Genomic DNA, 16631 nt, shown 5'->3' with positions numbered 1-16631 from the left:
AATGTTCTTTACTTGCTTTGTTTAATGTATGTGAAATTTCGAGTTTCTATTATCGAATAATTTTTGCGTCATGAGAGTGAGAAGCGTAGAAATTTTCTGACAGAGACAATAATTTCACATTATCACAGAAATAATTTTTAAGCTTACAATGAGTGTTAAATTGCACCAAACAGTACAAAATGCAATCGCACCTGTTTATCTCGAATCTCGCAGGAAAGGCAAAAAATTCGACATTTAGAGGTTTCGAGTTATACAGGTACTTTAAAAAAATTTTATTTAATTAAGAAATTCTATTAAAAGTGCTTTAATTGTCCTTAGTAGAAAAGTATAGACAATTCCTTAAATTAATTATATACATCTATTCACATAAGTTTTTTATAACATACATTAAAGACTGAAAATAATTTTTCGAAGATTTTGGACGCATAACCTTATTTGTTTCGATTATTCTTTAGAGGTTAGAAAGATCGCAAATTCCTCATTGCCAACATTTTCCTGGGATTCAAAAGTAGTTTATAAGAATTCTACAGTTTTTTTTTTTTCATCTTTTGCCCTCACTTTTAGTTCATCAATATGATCTTCAGCTTCTTCCTCTTCATCTGATATTCATTTGAAATTATCTAAGACTTCCGCATCTGTCAATGTTCCGCATGTTGCCAGGCTGTTGTCCACTTGTAAAAATCTTCAAAATTAATGCCAACATTAAATTCAGATTTTATTAAATTCCATTCTGGCAAATCTGGCACTGCATTTACAGCGTTAACATTTTCTTCTTCTTTACTGATGTCTTCAACCTCTTATTCATCGTCCTCACAGCTAGTCTTAAAACCAGCTTTTTAAAACCATTTTGGATAGATTTTAGAGACACATTTCCTCAGGCAAAAACAGTAATTCTGATAGCGTTAGCGTCTTACTTGTTTCATCGATGACATCTACAAGTTTGCATACTAACTCTTTTCTATAGCTTTCTTATCTATGTTGAAAAGCTAACCCCTGATGGTCACTACTTATTAACCCCTCACTTACTGCCAGAATCATTGTATTTCTTTCTAGTTAAGTAAGTGCAGGGATAGTGATTGAAATTCCAAGAAACACACCCTACCTGTTTATCCCTACCCTGTGGATTCACGAAATTCATCTATGTCTACGAGTTCTACTTATAAAGAAAGTTTTGACATTTGTGCTCTATTATTAGAAAGTCGAGAAACGGAGGTTTTGAAGGAAAAAAATTCGACATAAACATGGGAAATACATTGATTTTAGACAGTTAATGTAGGGAATTTTAGAAATTTCGAGATAAAGAGGTTCGAGATAAACAGGTTCAACTGTACATCAATGAGAGCAAAAAATTTGATTTATGTTTACATTAAAAAAATGAATCTGTACATTATGGTATCAAAATTAGTAATTTAAACTACTTAAAAACACATGTCTGAAAAAAATTATATTAGAAAAGCATGAAGAACAAAAAATATGTTTTAATTTAAATATTTTGAATCAATTTGTTTGAGCTCTGCTATCAGGGAAAGCTTGACCCCCAGTCAGGCAAAAAGCCAAAAAGTAATGCCACCCTTAAGCTCCTGATACAGTGGCAATAACAATTATGTCATCCTGATACAGTGGCAATAACAATTATGTCATCCTAATACAGTGGCAATAACAATTATGTCATCCTGATACAGTGGCAATAACAATGTCATCCTGATACAGTGGCAATAACAATTATGTCATTAAAGTAAATATATATATTTTTTAGGTGTATTTCCTATTTTAAAATATTTTTGTTTTCCTAATAAAGAATTTTATGTAAAAAAACATCTTTTTTATGGAAAACAAAACATAAATAATTTTTTCTTCTAAATACTGGGTTCAGAAACTTCAAACATGGTATAGGGCTGGGACCAAAGCCGGATTATACTTTTCGTAGGCCCTAGGCACAGCCGTTTATGGGCCCTCCCCTCCTTCCCTCTTTTCAAAATATATGCTAAAATTTTCTTCGTATGGAAACGTATTACGCCATTTTAGATGTATTAATTTCAGAAATGACTAAAAGGCGTAAAGCCTACAGTGATTTGTACGATAATTTCGGTTTTCTTGTTCACAAAAATTTGTCAGAATCTGAGATTAAACTAAAAGCGCAAAATTTGGTGAAAATTTACTCATCCGATTTAGAGGAAAACTTTGTAGATGAATTTTTACTATTTTCAAATTTGTATGAACATAAATCTGCACAAGAAATGTTGAAGGCTCAAATTAAAGATAAACTTGTGAATACTTTTCCTAACGTTCACATTGCATTAAGAATATATTTGTCGATTCTTGGATCAAATGCAGAAGGAGAAAGATCTTTCTCCAGATTAAAATTGATAAAAAAATTATTTGCTTTCAACAAAGAATCAAGATCGTTTGGCATCACTCGCACTTATGTCTATTGAATCCGACATTTTGCGTAGTTTGGAATTCGACAGCATAATACAAGATTTAGTTGAATCCAAAAATCGCAAAAAAATAATATATTAGATCATAAGATTCTGCAAAATAATTTATTACCGTAAAATATTATATTTTTTTTTTTTTGTATCTTCATAATTTTGTGCAAAATACATTTGTTGTTTTTAAAGCTAAATTATTTTTGTCAACAAATTTTTTTCTCCCAAGTTTTTCGTAGGCCCCTGAATTTCGTAGGCCCTAGGCACGTGCCTAGTGTGCTTATAGGTTAATCCGGCCCTGGCTGGGACTATTTATTTGGTACACTATTAACAGGGTGCGAACTGGTAACAAACTGTTGCCTAGGGAAGGGGCTAAGATTAGGTATAAATTGGGGAGATTTTCATTTCGTAATCTGTGGCGGAATAATCACCAAGTCTTGGCAACTTCCATTCAGCAGCCCACGAGAAACTACAAAAAAACCTCACAGAGCGGGGCCAACTTGAAGGGTAATGCAGGAGAAATTTCAATATTCTAATCTGTGGCAGAATAATCACCAACTCTTGACGATGGGGAGATCTGTAGCTTAATAATTGCCAAGTCAGGGCAACTTCCGGGCAGTGGCCCACGAAAAACTAAAAAAAACATCATAGAAAGGGATCTACTCAAATGGTGTAACTTGTAGTCCCCCCCGGGACAAATATCTACAGTTTTTTTAAAGAAAAATTGCAAGTTTAAAATCTTCTTGGCACCTTGGCGATTGCAGTTGGCGCGACAGATCAAGATACGAAAATATCTCCCCTAGGACAAATATCATACATGCTTCTTTTTCCTGTTTAAAATCAATTTGGCGCCTTGGCGAATGTAGTTGGCATGGCATCGCAATATAGAAATATCCCCTATAGATCTGTGCTATTTTTTATTTATAAAAGGTAATTTTATGTTAGAAAAATATATTTAATATTGATAAGAGTGTAATTTTATAGGGTTAAAACAATTGATTTTGTTTTGGGATGTTGTGATATTGGCACAAATCAAAATGCACCAAAACTAGTTGACAATGAAAACAACTGCCATAACTGTGCGTTCTGGTAACCAATTCAGCATAATTTTTATCAAATTTAAAAACTCCATTATGAAGAAAAATAATGTGAAAGCTAAAAATTTTGTACTTTGAAGGACCGGTCAGGGCAGCATTAAATTTTATTCATTAGCGGCCTTGGCCTACAATTCCCGATTACGACATTTCATTTAAAACTCAAGAAAAAAGCATAATCTCGAAAACTTAAGTTCAGAAAATGATGAATAAATTTTCAGTTTAAAAAAATAAAAAAACAAGGGAGAAAAAGAAATTAAACGTACTAAAACAATTGAGCGTTAGATAACAAAAGTTTTATTTTTAAAATGGTGATAAAATGTACTATAAGAATAGTGAAAGAAAAGGTCATTAAAATAATAAAACGTAAGATCTATTAAATTAAATAAAACTACTCAATTGAAAATCGCACTCACTTGGGAATCATTCTCCGATGTTTGATTTTCAACAAATCCATTATATTCGGAAGTTGCTGCCTCCGCCATACAATAAATTCTAATTAAAATTTCACTAAACGTTTAGTTGTAAAAAAATATTATAATCTGGACTATAACTTTCCGGACACATCAGAAAATAGATGATTTGTTGCACAAAAACTTCGCAATACAGGTCTTTTTAAAAATCTCGTATCAGTTCTGATTCACACCCTCTTGGTGACAGACTGCAAGACATCCAGAAATTATTTTTTTAAATGAAGTAATTAAATTTCAAATACTGGTTTAAAATCGACCGTCTTTTATAATCCTAATTTTGTAATTATTTATTTTATAGTTCTAAAATATCAGGTTAAGCATATATAAACACTTTGTTTACTACAATGATTACTCATTACGCAAAGAAAAAAAAATAAAAGTGACGTCACTAGCACAGCGAAATGCTTAGCACCTGTAAATAAAATTTTAAAAAAATTATAAAAAAGATTTGATTGCAGTTATTTCTGATAAAAATAAAAGAAAGGAGGAGTATAAAAGTTAAAAATCAAGAAGATACATTTTAGTTTCTGTTTTCAGAAACAAAACGAAACAAAAATATTTTTTCAGCCATGCTTCTGCGAGCTTTTTCGAATCGTAATTTCAGTAAATTTTCAGGTTGCTAAATCTTATTATTTTCAGTCTTAAAATGTCCAAAAATAAGCCGCTGATAACGTGTCATTGATCAACTCAAAAAGGTAAATAAGGAAAGCCGCTAGCGACCCAAAAATATATTTATGAAAAGAAAATAAAGAAAGTTTCATCAACAGTGGAAGCATTGATCAATCGAAAGGAATGTCTGTGACATATACAGAGCAAGCAGATGCTGCAGATTACTATGCTAAAGGGAAAAGCTATTGGGAAAACATACCTCCAACTTTAGATGGCATGCTTGGTGGGCATACTAGTGTACTGAAAGCTGATGTTCAAGCCTCTTCCAGATTTATCTCTGTTTTTATTCAAGTAAATGGCTTATTTCACCTCTCTGCTTAGTTATAACAATTAAAATAAAATAGAGCTTAATTCTCCTGGCATAATATCTCCTAATGGAGATTGGGTTATAGTGTTGTAACTTAAAATAAGGATAAATATCTCTTTCGTGACTAATTAATGACAATTTCGTGATTCTATTTTCATAATTATGGGAAGATTTCTGGAAAAGAACGTGTGAGAACAGAAGAGAAGAAATGTTGAGTTTCGATCGACTACAACTGTGCAGTTACATGTGAGCTATTTAAAAAAAATGCTCCATGGTATATTACAAATTCAAAGGGTGTTTAACTCGCAAGTGAGGAGTAGCAGATTATTTTAGAAATTATTTGCTATTCTAATAAGCTCTTTTTAAAAAAATTACGATTTTTGTTATCATGAATACATGTTGTCATAAATATGAATATTTAATACTGATAAATTATGTTTTTGAATGAGTTTAAATAAAGCAATATTGAAAATAATAATTAGCTTTTTAATAAAGCAAAAACTTATCCTCATTTTGTTTCTTGTTCAAAAGTTAACCATTTATTCTTCCCAATATTTTTTTTGAAATTGTGACATAATTTGAATGAAAAGGTTTTGGATAAAGGGGTTTTAGACAGGACAGTTTAAACTCTGGTTTAATCTGTGGATTAATCCATTCTGTCCTAAACCCTGCCAACTCTATAATTCCAGCCTCTTCAGCAACAGCTGAAAGGTCTTTTAGTGCCTTGAGAAGGGTAAGAACATGCATGCGTTCAACTATGACCAAAAAGAGACTAGGTAATACATCTTTTAACAATGCATGTTCACATGGACAAATTAATGGAAATAGATTTTGATGACATTTGTCACAATTCATAGAGAAAAAAACAGTGAAAGAAAACGAACTTTTGGGGAGCGACCTAACTAAATTAATTGTAACATGGAAATTGTTTTTAAATTTATAAATTATCTAGTTATTTAATATAAGAATTAATTTCTTCATTTGTTTTTTCATTCATTCCTTGTTCTTTATCATTAAAAATTAATGTGATAAAGTTAGCTATACTTCATCATATTATTGTATGTTTATGTGCTTTAAATTATGTATGTATATATTTTACTTTGTGCATATGTATATTTTTTTTCTTTTATGTGAACGTAATTTTTACCTTGGAATAAATTAGAGAAATCAGAAGACTTGTTAAAATTTTTAGTCATTCAAAAAGGAAAATTAATTTCTTCATTTTTTTTTTCATCCCTTGTCCTTTATTATGAAAACTTCATCAAAGTATGATATAGTTAATTCTTCGTAATTAATTTACTGCATATTTATATGTTTTAAATTGTATATATTTTTTTTCTTTGTATATATTTATAAGTTTTACCTTAGAATAAACCCGAAAAATCGGAAGACTTGTTGAAATTATAAGTCATTTCAAAAGGAAAATTAATTCCTTCATTTTTTTTCTTCTTCCCTTGTCCTTTATCATAATTTAATTAATATGATAAAGTTGATTCTACTTCATTGAATTATTGCATATTTATATGTTTGAAATTGTATTTATCTTTTTTTACTTGAATATGTTTATAATTTTTACCTTGGAATAAACCTAAAAAATCAGAAGACTTGTTGAAATTATAAGTCATTTCAAAAGGAAAATTAATTTCTTCATTTTTTTTTTTTTTTTTTTTTTTATTCCTTGTCCTTTATTATGATAACTTAATTAATATGATAAAGTTAATTCAAAGTTGTTAAAATTCAAAGTCATTAAATTTCAAAAAATCAATTTATTTTACGTCCTTCATTTGTTTTATTTTTTTATATCTTGTTCTTTATTATCAAAATTAAATTAATATGATAAAGTCAATTCTATTTTTTTGTATACTGAAAATTTATATTCATGATTCAAGTCTATGCCTGAATCAAAACGTAAATCACAAATTATTCTTGATTCAATGTATTTTTGAGGAGCGAAAAACCATTTTATGTCATTGTGATCAGAATGTATTGCTCGACATTAAGAAATTTAAAGGAGTAAAATTACGAAATTCATTTATTCAAATTTAATGCACTTTTTTTCTTCTTAATTTGTTTTAGATCGATAAAAAAAATTTTGTTAACTAATTTGTTGGTGTGGATGTAATAGTTAAATCAAAGTCGGCATAAACAATGGAAGTAATTTATGCAACTATAACAAATATAAATGTGATGAAATGTTTAAAGTAATAACCAGTTTTAATAACAATATTATAATACAACTGATTTTGAAATATTAAATCGAGCAAAGTTATGACTTGGCATTGGCTCACCCCCCAGTCAAAAAAAGTAGACACGCCACTTGTTTGAGAATATGACCTTGCGGAATAAGCTGTAGTAAGCAGCTGTATACTTTCTAACCAGAAATAGAGTAGGTCAAGAAATCGAGATTGGTGTTGTTTGCATTTATATTGAAAACACTCCTGCGGCAGAATTTTTTCCGGCTTTCTGCGACAAAACTTTCAAGCACTAATATCTGTCTGCAAGATATTTTGTGCTGTGTTTACAAAAAAGCAATATAATTTTTTAAACTGAATATGTAATATTTATTTGATTCTAATATTATAGGGGATATTCTCGCATTTTGTTGGGAGAGGGGTAAAAACAATGTGAACATCAAAGGCAATAACTGCCAAAAAAAAAAACATTTCAATAGAATCATTGCCTTAAAAAGTAAAAGATCAAATGCACAATTTGAATTTCCTATATTGCCGGAAATATATTTGAAATCTAAATGATCAAATGCACAATTTGAATTTTCTATATTGGTTGAAATATATTTGGAAATCTAAATAATCAAATCTTCAATTCGAATTTCCCATATTGCCTGAAATATATTTGGAAATCTAAAAGCCACGTTGAAATCAATGTCAATAACTGCAAAAAATACAATCAAAATGAATTTATGCTATCGGCGTAAATTGAGCACTTCAAAAAGTGATTATTTAAATGTGCAATTCAAATTTTAAGTTTAAATTTTCACAGAAAAGAAACCAAAAATTTTTACTTCCCAACAGAAAAATCTTTTTGCAAGAACTATGTAACATTTTGCGACAATGTCGCTGCGATTCTGCCACGGGAAAAAAACACCATCCATAATTAAAACAGGGTTCCCACGGGTCAGGGAAAACCTGGAATTGTCAAGGAATTTTATTTCAACTCCAAAAATCAGGGAAAGTTGCAATTTTGTTACAAAAACCTAGAAAATTCCTTCATTATACCTGGAAAATAACCAGTCTTAAAATTTGTGAGTAACTGTACTCAGTGGTTGAGATTCAAGTTAAATGATTCTAACATATATTACAATAATTATTGTAAAAATTTCGCATTTTAGACAAACTGAAATGCTTCCTTCCTCAATATAATCTGGGGTCTGTCTAGGTTTTTCTGAGAAGTACCTATTTTGTGAAAATTTAGACATAATTTCTGAAAATTAAAAGTTATATTAAAAAATCAAAACAAAAATATGGTAAAAATATAAATTTACCGTTTCTTACGAGACTCAAAAATAAAATTTTAAGATAAAGTATTTTGTGAAGGTACCGCTAAACGGTAGTAAATTTGGTTTGGACAGACCCCTGATAATGATATTTATTTTACACAGAAAATCTAATACTTGGCATTACAAATAAAAGAATTAAAATTTTCTAATGAAAAATTTCGTTATATAGAAAAAATATGGTATTGATTTTCATTGAAATTTACCTGATATACCTGGAAAAGTCAGTGAATTTTTTTTCTGAAATTTAGTGGGAACCCTGTTAAAAAAAAAATTCTGTAAACTCTGTTCACGCATTCACGTATACTGTGTGAGTTTGATTGTAATATTTAAGTTTCGGAAAACTACGGAACTAATATCTTTTGTTAATTATTATAGGATAAGGAGAATCCAGTAGGAACCAATCAAGCACTGGATTGTGGGTGTGGCATAGGTAGAGTGACAAAACATTTTCTTCTCAAGCATTTCCAGAATGTTGATATGGTGGAACAGAATAAAACTTTCTTAGATGCTGCTGATGATTATCTAGACCAAGATGCAAAGAGAGTCACAAGGAAATTTAATTCTGGTAATTTCTTTGTTATTTCTCATATATTTTGCATACAGGGAGCAAACAATTTTCAATCTAACATTATTGAAAGTAAACAAAATCAGTGTTTTCATCATAGAAAAAAAATGGGTGAGAATTTCTCACCCTTTCTCAAAAACAGGGTGAGATTTCAAAAAATTAAGTGAGATTTCTAAAAACTAAAAAAACACAAAAACTCTTGAAAGAAAAAATCATTTCTTTAATTATAATACATTTTTAACGTCTTCTATTTTTTAAAGCATTGAATATTTTGGGTGCATCATCATAGAAGATTTTGCCTTTACAAGGTATTTGTCCATCTTACATTAGCACATAAAAAATTTGAACGTCTTACATGAAGAAACCTTACCTATGATAAACACGTGGTTGCAGAGAAATGTGTTCTGAAAGGGGTTCCGTGGTTGTGTTCTGTTGTTCGAAAGGGTTCTGGACAATACTGGTAAATAGGGAAGCTAGATAACGTGGCAGATGTTGAAAATAATGAAAGATCCGGGAAGAAAAGTGAAACGGATTTTATTCTAAATGGCGTAATTCAAAGCTTTTTCCGAAATGCGAGAAATTTGCGAATTTTGAAATTGATTTGTAGAGGAGGGAGTTTAAAATAGGCACACACTCGCACACAAAAATTAGTAAACCTAGAGAAAAAGACACAAATAAACAAATTGCAAAGAAATTTTATTCAATGATGAAATAACTTTATCTGAATTTTTTGCTGTATTGTAATATTTATACTGCACATTATGGATATTCAACAAACAAAAACTCTAATTGTAATGGAACAATTTCAAGTGATTAAAAATAATGTTTTAGATTCTTTGCAAATAAATTTAAATTTGTTTTATCATCAAATGGTATTCAAATATTGTTTTATTATATTCAAAATGAAATGAAAAAAATAAGGTAAACATGATAGTTTCTGATTCTTGTGGTCCACTGTCCAAAGCAGGGTTACCATTCCATAGGGAAAACGTGGAAAGTACAGAGAATTTAAATATCGTCAAAATTTACAGGGAATTTTGAGTTTTTCTTTACAAAAAGGGAAAATACAAGGAATTTAAGTTTTTATTCTGGTTTTCTAAAAAATGGTGACCATTAAAAGGGCAACTATTTCATTTACTATAGCATTATTTAAGTATGTTCAGCTGTTCCTTTTTTTCTCCAAGTTTTTTCAACAATTATAACTAGTATAGTTAGGCCAATATAGCTGATACAAGATCACAATAATTCTTTCCTCTTAATACATTGTGTATAATACATAGGGGGAAAACACGGGTAATTTTTTTCCAGATTTGAGTGGCAACCATGCAAAAGAACATCCCTGATAGATTCTGTATCAGTGGTTACTGTAATTATCAACGTCCTTCCATTTAATAAGAAGAGGAAGCAAAAATCTCGTATCATGATGCATAACGTTTTTGAAAAGTGCTTAAACGTGCTTATTTTCAATAATTGTTTTTTAAAAGCCCTTAAAGGTGCTTCTTTCATTGCATGTTTTTAAAAAGTGCTTTATTTTCCCTTTTTGAAAATGAGATTTTTTTCTTTACCATGTCGAATTTTACCACATATTATGCAAAAGCCCGGAAATCAATTGCTGGGAGAAGGGCAGAATGGGAAAAGGTTCTGAGGAAGGCCCAGGCTCACAAAGGGCTGTCGTGCCAATGCTGCTGGTGATGATTATGCAAAAGTGTGCATTTCACATTGTTTTATTCAACATTTTTGCCATTCGTTCAGCGATCTATTTCGGTATACCGTCGGTCCATAGCGTATGAAAGCACCAATAATTTTACATGTTTGATGGAATACTTGCGAGTCCGCATGTGCCTCTACTGTGCTGGGTTCGATAAGATTCTAGCGCTCTCATGTGCAACTCTGCTGCTTTTTGAAGGATATCAGAACTCATTCTAGGCAGAAAAAAGGGCAGGGTGCAAAAGTTTAAAAAAAAGGGCATTATTATTCTAAAATGGCAATAATTTCTTCCTATAGGCTTTACTTGTTCTATTAAAAAACATTATCAATTAGTAAAAAAAATTTTTTTTTTTTACTTTACAAAAAGTAGCAAAGCAATTGTATTAATTACTAATTTTTATTAATAAATTAACATATCTATCAAATTAATTAGCTAAGTACATGTAATTTATTTAAAATGCGTACATATATTGATAAAATAATAAATGTATGTTTTTAGGTGTCTGTAGTTATGATTTAGTAATTAAAATGATTAATAATAATTATGATTTAATGATAATGGAAGTAACTGCAAACTTTCAAAGACAAGTGCAACAAGGGGGTTTCATGGCTATCTTTCCTTTCCCATATAAATCTATGTATTGACAGCAATGACAAACTAAATAAAAAGAGTTAAAAATAACAAAAGTTTAAGAAATCCATTGTAGAGTTTGGGGAAAAACTAAAGAATGGTTGAGGAAAGAAAGGGTATGGAGTCTATTACATCAGGGCACTAATTTACTTCAGGGGCAACAGGGTGGATGATTTTGATTAAAAGGGCAACAGGGTGCTGCGCCCTGTTAACCCTGCCTAGAATGAGCTCTGAAGGATATTCTCAATTCCAGGCTTCATTTTCCACCCTCTGAAAACGAACCGAAAAATATCTTGATCATTTCACAATGGCTAATGTGATGAAGAAAAAAGTTATTTGTCAGAAACTAGTTATTTTATCGTGATCATGTAAAGTCTTTAAAAATTATTTTATATTTTGATAATGTATATAGTGCTTATAAAAAATACTTTAAAGGTGCTTATTTTTTGTTGAAAGATTTGACTACGCACCCTGTGTGTAAAGCAGTTAAATACTACAATTCCAAAGGAAAGTTGTGCAATGCAGCAGAAATTCCATAAGAAAATTTAAGCCAATCGAAAATTTTAAAGTAGAAAGCAATGAAAAAATATTAAAAACAGCAACCAAAGTTGAGGTCTTCAGGAGGTACCATCTCCGGAAGTCATAAAAACACAAGACCTTTTCTATTGAGAGAGCACAACAAATGTCTAGAAATTGCTCTGTCTCTGTACCCCAATGGTTTTGTAAAAAGTCCAGGAGAAGAGGAGAAAAGAATTTTTTGCTTTCCTTTTTTTTTTTTTTTTTTCTGCGCTTTAAATAAGGGCGAAGTTTGTTTTCAAATTTCAGTTTGGTGAAAGATTTTCAGAAGTTGTGTTGCTTAGGTTTGAAATAGTACTATTTTATTATTATATCATTTAGCCTATGAATTATTTACAAATAGTGATGGATAAAAATCTACTAAATTGAATTTATTAAACCAAGAATCACAATTGACAGGGTTGCCACTCCACAGGGAAAACCTGGAAAATACAGGGAATTTAAAAATCACCTAAAATAACAGGGAAAATGCAGGGAAGTTTGATTCTTTCTTTACAAACTAGGAAGATACAGGGAATTTTGTTTTTTTATTTTTATCTTTTAAAAAATGGTGACCACTCAGAGCGTAATCTATGGGATATTTAACCATGATATTTCAGCTATTCTAAACTATTTCATTTACTATAGCATCATTTAAGTATGTTCAGCTATTTTTCCTGCAATTGAAACTAATAAATGTAGTTAGCCCAATATAGCTCACACAAGAGCACAGTAATTGTTGTTTCCTCTTAATATATTGCGTATAACATGTGCAGGGAAAACACAGGGAATTTTTTTACCAGATTTGAGTGGCGACCCTTATTGATAAACTATCACTTTAAAATATTAATTTTGCTGTCTGGAGTAAGTTTGCATCTCTGTGAAGACGTCTGAGACACGTCAATTATTGTTTTGACATAAGAAGCAAATGACGTCTCCCAGACATTTTCGTATGTGGAAGGGGTTAATTGTTTTTATATTTTGGTTTTTTTACTATTACAGGGTGCGTAGTGTTTTCAAAAAGTGCTTATTTTTGGGTTTCGTTTTTTAAAAGCCCTTAAAGGTACTTTTTTCATTGGGTGTTTTCAAAAAGTACTTAATTTCCCCTTTTCCCAAAATGAGATTTTTTTCTTGACCATATCAATTTTTGCTTCAAATTACTCAAAAAGCGTGGTTTTCACATTGTTCTATCCAACGTTTTCATAATTCACTCAACCGCAATCTATTTCCACATACCATCGGTCTGTAGCGTATGAAAGCTCCAATCATTTTATGAAGTACTCGTGGGTTCAAATACTGAGCTGGATTCATGAGAATCTCTGCTGCATTTTTGCGGGAGAGATAATCTTTTTAAATAATAGTTAAATTAATTATTTATACAGGGTGCGTAGCGTTTGTAAAAAGTACTTAAAGGGTCTTTTGGGGGGATCTCATTTTTAAAAGCTTTTAAAGGTGCTTTTTTCAGCTGGCGTTTTTAAAAAGTCCTTTTTTTTTCACAAATATTTTTTTTCCCTTCAGTGATATCTGGCGGATCCCCTGCATTTCACGAAAAATGGGGTGTTTGCTACGTAATCATTCACATGGACTTCATGTTGTACCCACGTTATGACTAGCGCATGCGCGCACACTCGAAACTGAAACCCGAGTGCTCCAATTCGGATAGAGTCATATCCTTATTAAATGTTTTTCTTTTTAATTTATTTTAATTTTATTCTTGTTTATTTTATTTTACTTCTAACATTTTTTTGATGTAGGGGGTAAGGGTACTTTTGTTCTAAGCTCAGAGTCAAGTTGAATTCACTCGGTGAGGTGGGAAAGTACTGATTGTTTCGATTTACGTCCGTTTCTTTTTTGGGGTTTTTTTAATGCTGAAACTGTTCATCAAAAATTTGTTTTCAATAATATCATTGATTCAATATGAATTTTTTGAGTGCTTGAAAATTTTTGTAAAGTGCTTGAAAAGTTTTTAAAAAGTGCTTATTTTTGATTCAAAGATTTGGCTACGCACCCTGTTATAATTTTGAATAAAATTTTTGTTTACATAATTGTGTAAAGTAATTATAAATTTAAAAAATTGAATGCTTCACTCAATATTGAATATATTTAAAATTGTGCTTGAAAAATATTTTGAGTTCTTAAAAAGTGCTTAAAAGGTGCTTATTTTTTGTTGATAAATTTGGGTATTACACAAAGTGTCTTATAATTTTTGTTTAAAGAAAAATTCTTTTATTTCAGGTCTTCAAGACTTTGTGCCGGATGAAAATTATTATGATGTTATATGGATTCAGTGGGTGATTGGACATTTGACTGATGATGATTTAATATCTTTCCTGAAGAGGTGTCAGAGAGGACTGAAAAAGAATGGAATTATTGTGATAAAAGATAATGTCTCCTCCTGCGATGTTGACACTGATCATTTAGACGGTTCAGTCACCCGTCCGGCTCAGAACCTAAGACAATTGTTTAGTGATGCTGGTGTTAAAATTTTATTGGAAAGGAAACAGGTCAAGTTTCCCAAAGTCTTATATGAAGTGAAAATGTTCGCTCTTAGATAATATTGTAATGCTTAATTCAATTATATACAGAATTGTTATAGTAAGAAGTATCCAATTTGCATTTTTTTTATTTCTTTAATATCTTGAAATTCTGATTTATCAGGATTTTTTTTTTTTGCATACTTAAAGTGGTAGTAACAGGGTATCCGCGCACCTGGAAAGTCATGAAAAGTCATGGATTTCAGTATTGAACAAAATTTGTCATGATTTTAACTATTTTTTTTTTTAAAAAATCATGGAAAGTCATGGATTTAGGTTGCCAAAAATCTAATTTTTAAGATGGAATTTACCCCCTCCCGATTTCATGGTATTTCGAATATCTGAATTTGTAATAAAATTCCCCCTCACAGTCATATTTTATAAAAATATAAAATGTTTTTATCACGTTATTTAAAAGTTATGGTGTTCTTTCAAAAAAATGAAAGAAGGAACATCATTTCTGGAGGGAATTATCTTTTAAACTTCTGTGATTTCTGAAGTTTTTTTTATTTATAATTTATTATTTTTATTTTATCAATAAAAAATTCTTGCTGAAGCATGCCAGTCATAGGTGAATTTTTTTTATTCCGAAATGAGAACGAAAAAATCAGAAGTATTTCTTTCCTTTCAGATGAACATGAAAAGTATCTTTAGAGTATAATTCTGCAGAAAAAAGAGAAAAAAAAGTATTTGCTTTTATTTCAGCTATTTTATTACTTCAACTCTTTCTTTACTCAGTTTTTTTAAATTTAATATCTATAAATATGAAGAGGCAGAGTATAAGTTTTGGTTATAATTATCATTTCAATTAATGCTATTATAATGTTTTTTTTTTAAATTTATTATTGTGTTTTTGTCGAAAAAATAGTAACTTTGTTATGTCATGAAAAATTCTTGGAATTAGTTATGGAAAGTCATAAAAAATCGTGAATTTGAAAATCTAAAATGTAGCAGATACCCTGTAGTAAATTTAATGCTTTAACATTTTATTATTGATTGATTAAACTTGATTTAGAATGATTTTGTCTACCACCATCAGGGGTCTGTCTAGGTTTCTTTTTTTTTTTAAGAGGTACCTATTCTTTGAATATTTAGACATAATTTGTGAAAATTAAAAATTATATTAAAAAATCAACACAAAAATAGGGTAAAGTAAGACAATATTTTCAAAAATTTTCTCTACAAATAAAAATCATTTATGACCTGGTAAATTTCTGTATATTTTTCCCCATATATTCAAAAACAATTTCGCTATTGTGAAATTGTGAACTGAAAATTGTATCAAAATTTTGTAGTTAAATTTCAACTTGAATTTAATAAAAACTTGCATTTTATTTACCGTTTTTCCTAAAGGTGAATTTGTGAAGGTACTGCTAAATGGTAGTAAACTTACCCTGTACTATGTACAAGTAATTCAAATGCATGTACAAGACCTGATAATCAAGCTGTGAAAATTGTTAATGGAGGCAAAATTATTCAAATTAAATTTACTTCAAATTGGTTTTTCGCTTTAAATATTGTGTGGACGACTTCTATATTACCATCATTGTAAATAAATTTTAATTATGATTTAATGTTGAAATATGTGTATCGAAAATGGAGTGTGAATTTTTGGTTTGCCTGAAAAGTGTGCAAAGATAAATATGTAAAAATTTATAGTATTTTGTGAATTATATCACAATTTCATTCTAGAAAAGAAAACATGGTCATCTGAACATCTATTAAAAACTTATAACAAATCCAGACATTTAAAAAAAATGTTATTCACCTCCCCTGTGGCAATTTTTTTTTTAGCATTCTGCGGCATTCCTCTCTAGTACTAATAATATCTTTCTGCAAGATACTTTTAATATTAATAAATATACATGTTACTTGGGCGACAAGGGCGACGGCAGCGGGGTGCAAGGAGGTGCAATTGCACCCCCCTGGCTTTTTTAAAAATAAAAAAAACAATTAAAGAGATACAGAAAAACAATTTTGTTATAAAATTTTTTATTAAAAATATTCTTATTCAAAAACAATTAATTAAGTAATTATTGATACATAACAATTAAAAAATTTGTTTAATCAAATAAGAAATGTAATTGTTTTGTTTGCTGTCCAAATCTGTTTATAACTTTTTCAATGAATTCTGAGTCATCCTTGATTCT

General features: G+C 29.9%; 2 protein-coding genes across 3 annotated transcripts in view; one reads left to right on the top strand and one right to left on the bottom strand.

Moving 5' to 3' along the window:
* Positions 1 to 4396, bottom strand: part of Nedd4 (E3 ubiquitin-protein ligase Nedd4) — a 105073-nt gene extending 100677 nt beyond the window's left edge. The window contains exon 1 of the mRNA XM_043053387.3: positions 3940 to 4396. Coding sequence (XP_042909321.1) covers positions 3940 to 4008 — 69 coding nt within the window. The 5' untranslated portion in view covers positions 4009 to 4396. The remainder of the gene's footprint in view (positions 1 to 3939) is intronic.
* Positions 4397 to 4655: 259 nt separating this feature from the next.
* On the top strand, positions 4656 to 16137 carry Ntmt (N-terminal methyltransferase). Of its 2 annotated transcripts, none has more exons than XM_016070384.4 (3): positions 4656 to 4956; positions 8865 to 9054; positions 14183 to 16137. In XM_016070384.4, the coding sequence occupies exons 1-3, from the start codon at positions 4789 to 4791 to the stop codon at positions 14500 to 14502; spliced, it is 678 nt and encodes a 225-aa protein (XP_015925870.1). In that variant the 5' UTR covers positions 4656 to 4788; the 3' UTR covers positions 14503 to 16137. The 2 variants fall into 2 exon arrangements, with proteins under 2 accessions (XP_015925870.1, XP_042909323.1); XM_043053389.3 differs by lacking the exon at positions 4656 to 4956 and adding an exon at positions 4986 to 5281.
* The last annotated feature ends 494 nt before the right edge of the window (positions 16138 to 16631 follow it).

The sequence above is a fragment of the Parasteatoda tepidariorum genome, chromosome 8 (genome assembly GCF_982258835.1).
Source record: "Parasteatoda tepidariorum strain Cologne lab strain chromosome 8, Ptep-v5.0, whole genome shotgun sequence".
Lineage (NCBI taxonomy): Eukaryota > Metazoa > Arthropoda > Arachnida > Araneae > Theridiidae > Parasteatoda > Parasteatoda tepidariorum.
This window is presented reverse-complemented; position numbering and strand designations above follow the sequence as displayed.